General features: G+C 41.4%; 1 protein-coding gene across 3 annotated transcripts in view; it reads right to left on the bottom strand.

Moving 5' to 3' along the window:
• Window positions 1-433: 433 nt before the first annotated feature.
• The window catches only part of arap3 (ArfGAP with RhoGAP domain, ankyrin repeat and PH domain 3), a 62,687-nt gene continuing 46,843 nt past the window's right edge, over window positions 434-16,277 (bottom strand). For all 3 annotated transcript variants that reach the window (XM_008108999.3, XM_008109000.3, XM_016993037.2), the window contains 6 exons: window positions 15,019-15,101; window positions 10,263-10,298; window positions 9,398-9,461; window positions 3,917-4,054; window positions 3,632-3,670; window positions 434-1,820 (listed from right to left, as the gene is read on the bottom strand). In XM_008108999.3, the coding sequence (XP_008107206.2) occupies window positions 1,185-1,820; window positions 3,632-3,670; window positions 3,917-4,054; window positions 9,398-9,461; window positions 10,263-10,298; window positions 15,019-15,101 (996 nt within the window). In that variant the 3' untranslated portion in view covers window positions 434-1,184. The remainder of the gene's footprint in view (window positions 1,821-3,631; window positions 3,671-3,916; window positions 4,055-9,397; window positions 9,462-10,262; window positions 10,299-15,018; window positions 15,102-16,277) is intronic.

The following is a 16,277-nucleotide window of genomic DNA, read 5'->3' as shown; positions in this document are numbered from 1 at the left end:
TATTTCTATGGTTCTGATAGGACCAGCTAAAACCTCCCAACAAAGAATTCCTCTAGGCAGGAAGCAGCCATGCTTTGAAGCTGAAAGGCCAATCAGTGCTCATCAAGCAGACACAAGTTCTTTCTCCCACCCTGGACATTCCACAGATATATAAACCTCACTTACCTAGCTTCCAACAGACCTCACAACCTCTGAGGTTGTCTGCCATAGAAATGGGTGAAACATGAGGAGAGAATGCTTCTGGAATAAGGCCATACAGCCCAGAAAACTCACAGCAACCTAGATAGATTTAATCTCTGCCGGTTAGGCCACACCCAAAGTAGCATGTCCAATTTTCAGTATCATATTTTAAAGGATATTGACAAATAGGAGCATCCCAAATATCTATTTCGAGTAATAGATCTCAAAATCTTGAAGAGGAAAAGATTCAGGCTTATCCATATTTTCATTTTTTAATGATGTGGTTGGATATTTCAATTATAATTTTGTATATATTTTTCTTATTAGCCACCATGAGTAGTGTTTTCAGTGTAAAGGCAGGGCATAAACTGAATAAACAAAGAAGCAAACAAATAAATAAGGAGAATCATAGTAGTAGTCTTCAAAAACTTGAAGAACTGTTCACTGGCAGTCAACTATGTCTCTGTTCTCTTGAGTCTTTAGATTTTAAAGAACAATCCTTTTATGTTCCATAATTTCTATTCAATAAAGATGTTTTTCACACACAAAAAAAACTTGAAGGACTGGACAATTGGTGGCTGAGAATCTGGAACAGATGACTCCCAGAAAAACTCACATACTCTATGAAACGTTTTAATGGCCGTCATCGAGGCACAACCTTCTATGATGACTGGCGTTTCCTTATCTACTATGTCAATTGCCACTTGACTCACCTGCAACTCCCATCTGGTTGAATTGTCTTCTGGAACGACACACTTGTTTCAAATCCTTCTTTTAATGGTAATGATAATCTGCTCTTCTGACTATGTGATAAGATGAACTGGTCCATGCCTGTTACTGTTACTCAAACTCACCATGAAATAAGCCATTTTAAAAAGATAAACACCCATGTCTTTAGCTTTGAGGAAGAACACGTGTCTTTATATTCTCCAGATATGTTGTACAGCCCAACAAGCATCAAGACTCATTTTTAGGGTCCCTCTGTACTAATGATGCATTGAAGTTTAAGAGCTCCCAGTCCTTAGATTATATGAACCTTCCAGATGAACTTTCCCATCCTCTGGTGGGAGATTCTGCTTTCCTGCCGTCACTGGCAGAGTTTGGCATTCATTCTTCCGGAGGATGGCTGCACTCAGTTCCTGCATGAGCTTATTACCAATGGATAAGTCTGCTTGGGAGCTTTTCCTCCTGGTGTCACCAAACTGAGTCTCCATTCCAGTGGGAGGCTCTGGATGGAGTGCTGCGACTTCATTTGGCTGGGCTTGCTCTCTTTCTGAGGCAGGTGCTCCTTGAAGCTGTCCAGGCTCTTTTTCTGCAGAAGTGCTTGGAGTTGTTCCATGTGCTGGGGGTTTATTTGCAGCAGAGTCCTTATTTAACTCCAGGCTAGGAGTCTTCTGCAGGCATCCTGCTTTCCCTACGTCACTTCCTGATGCTCTGGGGGCAGGGCAGGGAGGCAGAGAGTTTGACATACTCTGCTCTGGAGCAGTAACTGGCTTCTTGGTCCGATCTACAGAAGGTAGCAAGGAGTCACGGAGTTCCAGAAAACCCATGTCTGTAAAGGTGCCAACCTCCTCATAGACAGGCTCGGACTCTTCTGTTTCCTGCTGCTCTTCTAATGAACTCTGATGGATCTTCATTGGCTGTAAAGGACAAGACAAAAGGCATCAATTGAAGGCCACACTTCCTTGTTTTTGGGCCTGAAGAACAGATAAACACCTGCTGTCCATTCTAAGTATCTAAGACTTAGACTTGACTTGATAACTGCATTGAGATGGGGTTTTAGCGAAATGAGCTATCCAATACTATGGGGACACATTTATACAAAGTACAGTAGTACGGAAATATAACACTTCAGTCTCGGATCCTGACAAGGAGCACAAAGCTTGTGGATCAGTCAGGGCTAGTGAAAACCCATTGAAGTGGCCTCTGTTTATGCTCTGCCAACCCTTTGCCTAGTAGGCTTCAGATTTCAGGATGCCTGGATCCTAGGGCCTCCCCTAATTCAGCATCTGGCTTTGTTTTAGGTCTGGAGGTGATCCACAGCTCTGACATTGGGGAAGTCCTTCTACTGAGTCTAAGATAGTCTGGGGAGGCCCTGCTCTCGGTCCCACCCTCTTCGCAGGTGTGATTGGCGGGGATGAGAGACAGGGCCTTCTTGGTGGTGGCCCCTCGGCCATGGAACTCCCTCCTCAGGGAGATTAGATCAGCCCCTTCTCTCCCGATCTTCTACAAAAAAGATCTTTGACCAAGCCTTCAGAAATCTGGTGCAATAATAGATATGAAAGATGTGCAACTGACTAATTGAATGGCCCAGATTATGCCTATGGATCACGTCATTTACCTTGTTGCTTGGAGTTAAATGTTTTAACCATTTTTAATTCTATTTTAATATTTCATTTTATTTAAATTGTTGGGGTTTTTTGTACTCTGTTTTAAAGGCATTGAATTATTGCCATGTTGTGAGGCCGACTTGAGTACCCTCCGGGGTGAGAAAGGCAGAGTAAAAGTACCGCAAATAAACAAATAAATAAATACTGCAAACCAAGTGCCAAGAGAAAGGCAAACTAATATCTTCTTGACCTGTCTCTTTACAAAGGTCCAGAGAAAACTAAACCTGGCTATTTCCCATTTTAGGATTGCATTGATCCTGTTTGAGTTAAGCAGAAAGTACTGGCCAATATCACATATATTCTGTAGCACAACTGGGTTTCTTTCTTGGTTGTTGTCATCTTAAATGAAGGCTAGACTATGGGGCACCAACTCTTGGTGATGGTTTTTGTCCCTAAGAATTGTTCATAATCTCAGAGCATGACCAAGATGAAACAGAAAACTTAATTCAGATATGAACAGGTACTCCTCCCTGCTAATCACCAATCACTAAGGCCCCTTCCACACAGATGAATAAAATCCCACATTATCTGTTTTGAACTGGGATGTATGGCAGTGTGGACTCAGATATTCTAGTTCAAAGCAAGTATTGTGGGTTATTGTGCCTTGATATTCTGGGTTATATTGCTGTGTGGAAGGGCACAACTAATTTTGAACTCTATCATGGTAACCAGGAACAACTTTCCCACAATGGGGCTTTTGTAGAAGGAATGGATTTGTTTGTCATGGATCAGATCTATTTCCTTCACTGGCTTTAATAAAGGTGAATCAGAGGTGTTTCCTGGGGCAGCTCCTTCATTTTGCTTAATAGCAGAGCAGCATCTCCATGACCCCATTATTACCATATGTCAATTGGGCTGGGCCTGTAATTATGTGAACTGGGAACAAATAATTTTAAGTGAAAAGGGCAAAAACGAAGATCCCAGATAAATTCCTAGGAAACCAATTAAAGGAAAGTATGTCTGGATAACTGCCTTCATTCCATCTGACACTTGCTTTTAGCATTAACATAGAACTTATGTTATAGATCTTGATAAATATATAGAAATGAAAAGATACTTACAAAGAACATGGACAATGTCCTTCGTGTATGTAGTCGGTGCTGCAAACAAGAGATGAAATACAGACAACAAGTGAGAAGAGAACTATCATTACCACTGGGTTAATGTAGAGAACCTATGAGAGATTAAGGAGCATGTTACTACTTTTGGATATGTTTGGGAGAAGGAAGGAAATATATAACCAAACGGCTGCTTGGTGTACTTTGGTAAAATAAATGTGATGCATTGCGATTAAGCCTCGCTTCACAGAAAAGCCAGATTTCAACAGAATACAGGCAAGGTCTTACCAACGTCTGATTAGCAGAGAGCATTGTGGGGTTGGTACTGTCTCCACGGAGAGGAATCAGGGGCATGGTGCCAAACTTCTGCTTAGCCAAGTCAGAAGAAGAGCGTCGACGCAGGATGACTGTACGGATGTTGTCATGCTGTATGCAGGAAAGAAAGCAATTATTTATTGTTATTCACGGCATATCATAGTCAGCCATCTATGGAACTGTGGATGTTCCTATTTTGTTTTAATGTTAAATAGTCATACTATTAATGATTTTTGGAGCCTTGCTCATCCAAAGGAGATATTACATTGCAAGTGTGATAGCAAACCTACCCATGGAATATAAATAAGTAGCTGTGCCCAGCCATGCGTTGCTGTGGCAAAGTGTGGTGGTATGGGAAATAAAGTATTGAGGAATTGGTGGTAGTTAGTATATGTTATTTCCTAAAGCTTGTGAATACACAATATTTCTGGTTGTTCCTTTTTTTTTTGTTTGTTGGAGGCAAGCTGCAATTAGCCAGAATGATTTTCTGCTTCAAAGCCTGGCTGCTTCTTCCCTGAGGGAATATTTTGTTGTTAGCTGGCCCTGATTGTTTCATGTTTGGAATTCCCCTGTTTTTAGAGTGTTGTTCTTTATTTACTGTTCTGATTTTAGTTTTTTAATACTTGGAACCAGATTGTGTTCATTTTTGTGGTTCACAGCATCACAATAATAATAATGATAATAATAATAATAATAATAATGACTCTGATAATACATACTATTTTTCTCCCTCCTCAGCTTCCTCGCTGGGGGAATCCTTTGTTGGGAGGTGTTAGCTGGTCCTGATTGTTTCCTGTCTGGAATTCCCCTGTTTCCAGAGTGTGGTTCTTTATTTACTGTCCTGATTTTAGAGATTATATTGTTCTGTTTTATTATACCACAGTAATTTTTATATATTATATTTATAATCTTGGCTCGTCCTTGAAGGAACTGGGGTCGGCAATGGCCGACAAGGAGCTCTGGCGTGGACTGGTCCATGAGGTCACGAAGAGTCGGAGACGATTGAACGAGTGAGACGCCAACGATTTATAATCTTATATTATTTGCTTTGAACGGGATTATATGAGGCCCCTTCTACACAACTGTATAAAATCCACATTGAACTGGATTATATGGCAGTGTAGACTCAAGATAGTCCAGTTCAAAGCAGATACTGTGGTTTATCTGCCTTGGCATTCAGGATTATATAGCTGTGTGGAAGGGCCTTGAGTCTACACTGCCAAATAATCCAGTTCAAATAAGATAATCTGTATTTTATAGACAGTGTGGAAGAGGCCTAAGTGAACCCTCAGCCATTGTGGCTGAGGCGGTTGTTGGGACACAAAGTGAGCGAGGCCTAAAGGGGGCGGTTCTGACTGGCAGGCAGGTGGAGAACGGCTCTTCCTCATCCTCTGTAATTTGGACTTTATTTTTCAAGGTTTTTTTTATTGAAAGAAGTAGATTGGATGACTTTGTCTTTTGTGGCCAAATTTGGTGTGATTTGGTTCAGTTGTTTTGTTGCTTACTCCATGGAAAAAACGCACATTACATTTTAATATATATAGAAGATGCATATTCTGCCCTACCTAGATAGAATTTTGGTCTTGCTTCTGTATATACATGCCTCTATCTGTCACAATCATTATGTCTGAACTGGAACAAACTATGGCTGGATTAAAAACTAAGCCAAGATCAAATTTGACTGAAAAAGCAAAATCAAACTAATTTCTGAACCATGCTCAATACTTTTTGTTATTTATTTATGACATTTATATCCTGCCCTTCTCAACCCAAGTTATATGTCCATACAATATGTTATATTATTAGCATAGCACAATATTAGTACAGTAGAGTCTCACTTATCCAACATAAATGGGCCGGCAGAATGTTGGATAAGCGAATATGTTGGATAATAACAAGAGATTAAGGAAAAGCCTATTAAACATCAAATTAGGTTATGATTTTACAAATGAAGCACCAAAACATCATGTTAGACAACATCATGTTAGATTTGGCAGAAAAAGTAGTTCAATACGCAGGAATGCTATGTAGTAATTACTGTATTTATGAATTTAGCACCAAAATATCACGATATATTGAAAACATTGACTACAAAAATGCGTTGGATAATCCAGAACGTTGGATAAGCGAGTGTTGGATAACTGAGACTCTACTGTATTATATATTACTATATTGTACTATACCACTATACTGCAATATTATTAGTAATATTTCATATAATATATAATATATATTTATTAATATATTGCATTATTGTTAGTATTATAGTGTATTACAATATTATGATCAATATATATACATACAATCTATATATATAAAAGAGTGATGGCATCACGGGGACCCACAAAACAACAGAACTACAGGCCCCTCAACCTCGAAATTTGACAACACAACCCATCATCCACGCCTCTAGGTTAATATAACAAAAAGAAAAGAAAAATAAAGTCCGAATTAGAGAGAGAGGAATAATTGCTTTTATCCAATTGCTGCCAGTTAGAAGGCTAAGCTCCTCCAACTTGGTCTCCTAGCAACCCAATTAAAAAAATAAAAAACACTAAAAATTAATACAATAAAATACTATAATAACAGAAAATAACTAAAAATAATACAAGAAAATAATAAAATATAATAAATAAAAATATAACTTACAATAAAATTAATAAAAAATTGCAAATAACGTCAAATAAAAATTACACAACAATTTTTAACCAATACCACCACCACTTTGCCACAGCAACGCATGGCTGGGCACAGCTAGTATATTATATTATTAGCATAGCACAATATTAGTATTATATATTACTACATTGTACTATACCACTATAGGTAAAGGTAAAGATTTTCCCATGAAATTAAGTCTAGTCATGTCTGCAGACACCTTCAAGGTCATGTGGCCTTGAAGAGCTGTTATCTTCCTGTCGGAGCAGTACCTATTGATCTACTCACATTTGCATGTTTTTGAACTGCTAGGTTGGCAGAAGCTGGGGCTAACAGCGGGAATGCACCTTGCTCCCCAGATTTGAACCCACGATCTTTCAGTCAGCAAGTTCAGCAGCTCAGTGGTTTAATCCACTGCACCACCGGGGGCTCCTTATACCACTATACTACAATGTTATTAGTAATATTACATGTAATATATAATATACAATTATTATATTGCATTAGTATTTTGTTGTATTGCATTATAATATTATCAGTATTATATGTATATACAATGTATTATATTATTAGAATTGCACAATATTAGTATTATATATTACTCTATTGTTGCTGGGTGGAGGGGCTCCCAACCGATGATCCAGGCGACATGGTGGAAAGTATTTTGTTATATACTTTCACCCAATGATAGTTATACCAGGAGTTAGAGGATCTAATTGCTATTTAAGACACTTTTCCCAACCATTGTTTAAGACCTTTTTGCCAGCCCTTCAGCTTTGATACTTGAAATAAGTTGAGCTGGAGAGAATTATGTGAATGCCAAATATGCTGCTTCATTCATTCACATTTAGTTTGGCGAAATACTGCATTCTTTATGATTATTTGGGGTAGAGAACAACACTTTGGGTATTTTGTACTTCAGAACTGCAGGAGAGTTTTCCTCTATTGAACTTTGGAATATGAAAGATTTTCTTTAGTTTGTATAATTTAAGCATGGGTAACTGAGCAGCAACTCCAAATGACCATCTGTTGAATAAATGTTCTTCCTTCATAAGATGCATGCTTATTACACAGCCAGCAACTAATTACATAGAATTATTGTGAAATTTAGGAAGAACAATAATCCTGTGCCACCACACATATACACCTGTTGATAGACAATATTGATAAAAGGAACAAAGCTTTGTTTGCAAAGTGTACCGCTCCTTAATGTTTTTTAAAAATTGCATTCAAAGAATTTCCATCTTACAGTTACAAACAGAAAACTATTACAAAGCAAAATTCTGTTATAAAGGAAAGGGTCCTTGAAGACACTTCTGAAATTTCTAACGGAATGTGGTAATTAACGTTTCAGAGAATTTCATGCTTGTAAAGAAAGCCCTGGAGGAGAAAAGCTGCAGAAGCTCTTTGTTCATGAAAAACAAGCACAGCTAATTTTTCCCTCTTACCAAATACTATTGAAACAAACTTTTGGCAACAGGATCCAATTGTACCTTCTCATTTCCCTGACTGTGATATATGCTGCCAACTGGAATTAAGGCATAGCACAAAACAATGACAAAACACCTGCCTCTAAAATGAACATGGAAAAAAGGCCAGTTGGCTTGGACTGAAGCATTATCTAGCCCTGCTCCTTATTTCCCACAATGGTCAACCAGATGTCTCCAAATAGGCCAGAAGCTGAGCACAGTAATGTGGATGACGTGGATTAACTGATGTAGAATGAGACTGTCTGGGCACAGTTTGCCAGGAAATGCCTCTACATGTCCCACTGGGATGAACAGATTCTGCACAAAAGCACAGGATACTTCATTCCATTGTGTTTACGGGAAAAAGAAAGAATCTGGTTAAAAAAATTGTAAGATATTGGTGGTGGTTGCTGGCTCTTATTTTGATGGGGTAGTGAATCCATTACTTTTTTTTTCAGGCTTTGAAAAAGCTATCCATGTTGTGAAACCAATTCAGGCATCAAGTTCAGCACCTTGGGTAACTTCTTTAGTTTACAATAAAACCTTGAGTGGATTCACTATCTTGATGATTTGGGATCTGCCAGTCACTATGGTCTAAACCAGTGGTTCTCAACCTTCCTAATGCCACAACCTCTTAATACAGTTTGTCATGTTGTGGTGACCCCCAACCATAAAATTATTTTTGTTGCTACTTCATAACTGTATTTTTGCTATTTTTGTTATAAATCATAATGTAAATATCTGATATGCAGGATGTATTTTCATTTACTGGATCAAATTTGGCACAAATACCTGATATGCCCAAATTTGAATACTGGTGGAATTTGGGGAAAATAGACCTTGACATTTGCGTGTTGTAGCTGCTGGGATTTATAGTTCACCTACAATCAAAGAGCATTCTAAATTCCACCAATGGAACTAAATCAAACTTGACACACAAAACTCCCATGACCAACAGAAAATACTGGAAGGATTTTCTGGGCATTGACCTTGAGTTTTGGAGTTGTAGTTAACCTACATCCAGAGAGCACTGTGGACTCAAACAATGATGGATCTGAACGAAACTGGGACCATCAGAAATATGTGTTTTCTGGTGGTCTTTGGCAACCCCTCTAACACTCAACTCATGACCCCCCAGGTGTCCCGAACCCCAGGTTGAGAAACACTGGTCTATACAAACTAGGAAACCTTATTAGAAGAGAGAAACAATCACATCAGAGCAGAATTTGCATCACACTAACATTATCATTCGCTTGCATGCTATGTGAAAGAACCTAAAGTTTTGGACTTCCACATTTCAGTTGCAATGAATTTCTTCTTTACAGACCTGGGCTTTCAGGATGCTGGTGGTCCAGTCCCACAGTTGTGATTGTCCAGTACATGCCAAATATCTGCAAAGCAGACACTACCAGTTAATGCTAGTACTATTTAACTTTAACCCATGCCAACCTCCACTTTAGCTCAACAGGCAGTGGAACATTTTCCAGAGTAATAAATGGAGTTTCCCCAATAAAAACTTGAAGGAACACCATAAATGCTCCAATAGAAAATAATACAGGCCAACAAAAGTTCAAAAGTAGAGTGTGAAGAGAATCTGTAGCTGTTCACTCCCAGAATCTCAGGGGTGAGTTGCAATTGAACATGGTGGTCCCTGTCAGCTAATGTGCCTATTGGAAGAGGAATGAGAAGGGTTCCATCTAAAATCCATAATAGAACCCACTGTACCCCAATAGCTATATGTTCTGCTAGCTACAACACAAAGGAAAGAGAATAATGTGACATAACTTTTCTAGGAACAAAGGTTGAGTGCTTATGAATACTATTTCTCCTCCTCCCCACTGCTGCATCATGGCCATGGGATGGTAGGCAAAATCTAAGAACCTATCTTACAAATATCCAATTCAACAATGAAAACAAACTCAAGTCCCTTATTCCAACTTGAATAGTGGCTCAGGCAGGGTGGATGTCAGCCAACTAGAAAGTGTCACCAAGCTACCAAATATTTTGCAGTGGATGTGGGATGGACTTAACCGTACTGCCATTTGTATAGCACAGACAGTCAATTATTGACAAGTTTGTTTCATCTTTCCTTATTTGGGATGAGAAAAATACACAGGAAAAGGCGGCTAAGATAAATGACAGAAATACTTTATCGTTCTACCCTCCTTGGCCAGCACAGAAAGGATACTCACAGTTGCTGTTTTTCCAGGGCTAGAGTAAAACCCCACCTAGAGAAGAGATACATACAGGTAAGTCAGTATTTTCTAAAGATATAGGCCCCTTTACACTGCCATATACTTACTTACTTACTTACTTACTTACTTAGGCGATCCCTCGACGTTCGAGGACGATGGTCTTCCAACCTTGGTATCTTGGGCGTGTGTTCTTAGGTGACTGAAGAGACCGATTCTTGACCCGCATATTCTCCCGCAGTGAGGACATCGGTTTCCAGGTGGAAGGCGGTCCCGGTCGGGGTTAGCTTGACGCTCCTTCCTCTTGGCACGTTTCTCCCTTAAGCCCTCCGTTCGTGCCTCTTCAAACTCCGCAGCACTGCTGGTCACAGCTGACCTCCAATTAGAGCGCTCAAGGGCCAGGGCTTCCCAGTTCTCAGTGTCTATGCCACAGTTTTTAAGGTTGGCTTTGAGCCCATCTTTAAATCTCTTTTCCTGCCCTCCAACATTCCGTTTCCCATTCTTGAGTTCAGAGTAGAGGAGCTGCTTTGGGAGACGGTGATCGGGCATTCGGACAACGTGGCCAGTCCAACGGAGTTGATGGCGTAAGAGCATCGCTTCAATGCTGGTGGTCTTTGCTTCCTCAAGCACGCTGACATTTGTCCGCCTGTCTTCCCAAGAGATTTGCAGGATTTTCCTGAGACAACGCTGATGGAAACGCTCCAGGAGTTTGGTGTGACGTCTGTACACAGTCCACGTTTCGCAGGCATAGAGCAGGGTTGGGAGGACAATGGCTTTATAAACAAGCACCTTGGTCTCTCTACGGATGTCCCGGTCATCGAACACTCTCTGCTTCATACGGAAAAATGCTGCACTCGCAGAGCTCAGGCGGTGTTGTATTTCAGTGTCGATGTTGACTTTTGTGGAGAGGTGGCTACCAAGGTAGCGGAAATGGTCAACATTTTCTAATGTTGCACCGTTAAGCTGTATTCCTGGCTTTGCAGAGGGATTAGCTGGTGCCTGTTGGAAGAGCACTTTGGTTTTCTCGATGTTCAGTGAGAGGCCGAGCTTCTCGTATGCTTCTGCGAAGGTGTTTAGAGTGGCTTGTAGGTCTTCTTCTGAACGCGCACAGACTACGTTGTCATCAGCATATTGGAGTTCTATAACAGATGTTGTGGTGACCTTGGTTTTGGCTCTCAGTCTGCTGAGGTTAAATAGCTTGCCATCTGTCCGATAGATGATTTCCACTCCGGTGGGAAGCTTCCCATCAACAAGGTGAAGTATCATAGCGATGAAGATGGAAAATAAGGTGGGGGCAATAACACATCCCTGCTTGACACCTGATTCAACCTTAAATGGGTCACTTTGGGAGCCGTTGCTGTCCAAGACTGTTGCCATCATGTCATCATGGAGGAGCCGCAGGATGTTCACAAATTTGTCAGGGCACCCGATTTTTTGGAGGATGGTCCAGAGAGCGCTGCGATTCACTGTGTCGAATGCCTTTGCAAGGTCAATGAATGCCATGTACAGAGGTTGGTTTTGTTCCCTGCATTTTTCTTGGAGCTGTCGAGCAGTGAAGATCATGTCCACTGTTCCTCTGGAGGGGCGGAAGCCATTCTGGGATTCTGGGAGGGTGTCTTCTGAGACAGGGAGAAGGCGGTTTGCAAGGATTCTTGCGAGGATTTTCCCGGCGGAGGTTAGAAGGGAGATACCACGATAGTTCCCGCAGTCTGTTCTGTCCCCTTTCTTGAAAAGGGTGATGATGGTGGCATCCTTGAAGTCTGCTGGGATTTTCTCGGTCATCCACACCTTTTCAATAAGCTGGTGGAGTTGTTGCATCAGCTCAGGTCCACCCTCTTTGAAGATTTCAGCGGGAATCCCATCAGGTCCGCTAGCTTTGTTGTTTTTTTGTTGGCTGATGGCATTGCTGACTTCTTCCAAACTAGGCAGTGCTGCAAGCTCATCCCTGGTTTGTTGTTGCGGGATTTGTGAGAGGGTCTCTTCGGCCACATTGGAGCTGCGATTCAGCAGGTTCTGGTAGTGCTCTTTCCAACGTAGTGCAATTGATGTTTTGTCCTTCAGAATTTTGGTTCCATCTGATGAGCGTAGGGGCTGTATGCCATGGTTTCTTGGTCCATAAATGATCTTTGTGGCTTTGAAAAATCCCTGAGCGTCATGGGTATCTGCAAGGTGTTGGATTTCTTCAGCCTTCTTTGTCCACCAGATGTTCTTGAGTTCTCTGGTCCTTCTTTGGACCTCGGCTTTTGCACTGGCATAGATCTTTTTCTTGGCAGCACAGTTGGTGTCTCTCTGCCATGTTTGGAAGGCTTTCCTTTTGTTATCAATCAGCTGTTGGATCTCTTTGTCGTTATCATCAAACCAGTCTTGATGTTTCTTAGTTAGGTATCCAATGCTTTCTTCGCAGGCTGTGATGATGGAGGTCTTCAGTTTGTTCCAATGTTCCTCAACATTTTCGGGGTGTTCTGTGGGTAGATGATCTTTGAGTGTTGTTTGGAGAAGGGCTCGTTTGGAGGGCACCTGAAGGGCTTGGGTGTTCATTTTTCGCCTTGTTTTCCTTCCTTGGAGTCTGCGTTTGGGGACGATCTTGATAGCCATCGTGGATCGGATTAGCCTGTGGTCTGTCCAGCAGTCATCAGTACCTGTCATGGCTCTTGTGAGAAGCACATCGCGGCGGTCTCTGGCACGTGTGATAACATAGTCCAGGAGGTGCCAATGCTTTGACCGAGGGTGCTTCCATGATGTCTTGAGCTTGTTTTTCTGGCGGAAGAGCGTGTTGGTGATGACAAGGTTGTGCTCTCCGCATTTGGTGAGAAGCAAGATGCCATTCGAGTTGCTGTTTCCGACCCCGTCTTTTCCTATGATCCCTGGCCACAGGTCAGAGTCCCTTCCGACTCTTGCGTTAAAGTCCCCCAGGAGGATGATTTTGTCCTCCTTAGGTATCTCCGATAGGATGGTATCCAGCTGACAGTAAAATTTTTCCTTGATGTCTTCGTCAGCATCTAGAGTTGGTGCATAGGCGCATATGATGGTTGCCTGTTGGTTTTTGGCAAGGTTAATTCGGAGGGTTGAAAGTCGTTCGTTGATGCCAGTGGGTGCTTCAGTCAGGTGCTTCACCAGGTCGTTTCTGATAGCAAAGCCAACTCCGTGTATTCTTCTTCGCTCTTCTTCAGGTAGTCCCTTCCAGAAGAAGGTGTAGCCTCCCTTTTCTTCCTTCAGCTGCCCCTCTCCTGCTCTCCGGGTCTCCTGAAGGGCTGCTATGTCGATCTTGAAGCGTCCCAGCTCTCTTGCAATGAGAGCAGTCCTGCGTTCGGGGCGCTCGCTGTCAGTGTTATCTAACAATGTCCGTACGTTCCATGTTCCAAAGTTCATTTTTCTTTTTTGGCCGCAGAGTGGTGACCCCTCTGGACGCGGCAGTCCAGTCAGGGTAGGAGAGGCAGACTATGTTTAGGGCACCTTTTCTAGCCCCTTCCCCGTGTGGGGTGAGCAGAGCGGATCCTAAAAAGGGCTGCTCAGTCATGGATACAGCTGCCGGACTACTCAACTGCCTCGGTCCTTGAGGTAGAACGACTGAGTCCATATCCACCGCCCATGTGCCAGTCTGTGACTAGGGGCTTCCAGATTTCACAGTCCTGCCCCCGTCGCCACTCGCTGATCGCCATGGGACTTTTGTAGGTTTGTTTTTATTTTTGTTGGAAGATGCCTGTGCGTGATTTTTTTTAATGTGTGGAGGTCGGTGCACGGCCGGTCAACACACAGTCTTCACAGAGTGAGGTTCCAGCAGTGGTGTGGTTAACACAACGACAGTGGCTTCTCAGTCTGTTGCAGCCTTCTTCCGCCTTCACAGCCGTTGTAACATGTACCATGTTATCCTCCGCCTGCTCCGCCGTTGAGGTCTTTGGGTCTTCGGATTGTGCTTGGTCTGGAACCTCCCCTGCGGCCACTCCTGGGAGTGCATCACTCCAGTGCCCACAGGTTCATCGGAACACGCAAGCCCCCTCACCACGGCAAGGTGACAATCCATCGAGGGGGACTGCCATATAATCCAGAGTATCAAAGCAGATAAGATACATTATCTGCTTTGAACTGGATTATATGAGTCTACACTGCCATATAATCCAGTACAAAGCAGATAATCTGGATTTTATATGGAAGTGTAGAAGGGGCCTGAGAAACAAACTAGACATTGCTTTGGCAATGTTCCTACTACAAAGAAATATGGGACATGAATGACTTCATCTCTTCCTTCCATTATTGTTATTGTTGTTTGCTCTGCTTCAGCTTGTTATATAATGGTAAACATGTATATCTGTGTGTATTGGTGCATTTTAACTCTGTCACGTGACTCTACAATACACACAACTGGGAAATAATTTCTGTCTTGTGTACACAATAAACATTGAGGCGCAACTCCAAAATGTGTAGAGTAAAACAGCTCCAATATATTAACCAAAACTGGACTGAGGTTTGGCAGGTTTCATGCGGACATAAGAAGCTGCCACCTATATTCTGTCAGCTTACTGTTATCTATTCTGACCTAAAGTAACTCTCCAGTCTCTAAACTAAGTTTCCCAGTCAGCTATGTTCTTTTCAGATACTTTGACTGGGGCTTTTCCGCAGAGTTATGCTCTACACTTTGTTGACAGGGCTTCTGGAAGAAGGTGACATTTATCCACACACAAATCCATGACCAGTGCAATAGCAGTAGTTGAGGGATAAGCTGTAACAAAAGATACAATCTCAGTGTGTAATCACTCACTGTGAAGGTGGTTTCAACTTTTTCCGAATCCCCATGTATACTTTAGCCATGTCTAGCAGCCATTCCCGCTCTGGTTTCACGCTCTGTGGAAGGACAATAGCAAGGTAAACCCTCAATCCAAAGGCACATTGTGGTGTTAACATCACAACAACATAAAGAAATGTAAGTGCTCAAGGTTTACTGTTTAGATTGCCAATCCTTTTTTCACATTCACTTCATTGCATCCAGACAATGTGATTACTTCCTAATTAATACTTTTTCCATTTGCTGGTGTCAAATTCAACTTAAAGTGTTTTATGGTTTGAAAGGTGCTGAAAGCAAGGAAAAAGTCTCTTCTTTGACTCAATGTAGAAAGAATTTTAAGTGTCTCTGATTCATTTCAAGGAATTATCAGGGCATAAACAGTTGATATTATGATTTTTGACTTGACATAACTGGCATTGGGTTCCTGTGAGTTTTCCAGACTGTATGGCCATGTTACAGAAGCACTATCTCCTGATGTTTCGCCCAAAAATGATAATAATAATAATAATAATAATAATAATAATAATAATAACAACAACAACAACAACAACAACAACAACACACCAGACAACAACAACAACAACAACAACAACAACACACCAGACATCACCGTTGTGGAAAAGAAAAAGGTTTGGATCATTGATGTCGCCATCCCAGGTGACAGTCGCATTGATGAAAAACAACAGGAAAAACTCAGCCGCTATCAGGAACCTCAAGATTGAATTTCAAAGACTATGGCAGAAACCAATGCAGGTGGTCCCGGTGGTGATCGGCACATTGGGTGCCATGCCAAAAGATCTCAGCCGGCATTTGGAAACAATAGACATTGACAAAATCACGATCTGACAACTGCAAAAGGCCACCCTACTGGGATCTGCACGCATCATCCGAAAATACATCACACAATCCTAGACACTTGGGAAGTGTTCGACTTGTGATTTTGTGATACGAAATCCAGCATATCTATCTTGTTTGCTGTGTCATAATAAAATAATAATAATAATAATAATAATACTTTATTTATATACCGCCCTATCTCCCGGATGGGACTCAGGGCGGTTTCCAATCATAAAAACAACACAAACATTACATAACAAACATAATAACACATTATTAAGCAAAGTAAAAATACAATTATAGAAATAAATAACACTTACATGATCTGATCAAGGGGACGGGAACCATAAACCCAATATATTGAAATGTATCATTTTAAGTTAGAGAAATCTTGTGCA

Source organism: Anolis carolinensis, chromosome 4 (assembly GCF_035594765.1).
Source record: "Anolis carolinensis isolate JA03-04 chromosome 4, rAnoCar3.1.pri, whole genome shotgun sequence".
NCBI lineage: Eukaryota > Metazoa > Chordata > Lepidosauria > Squamata > Dactyloidae > Anolis > Anolis carolinensis.
The sequence above is the reverse complement of the archived record's forward strand: the minus strand, read 5'-3'. Positions and strand labels throughout refer to the sequence as shown.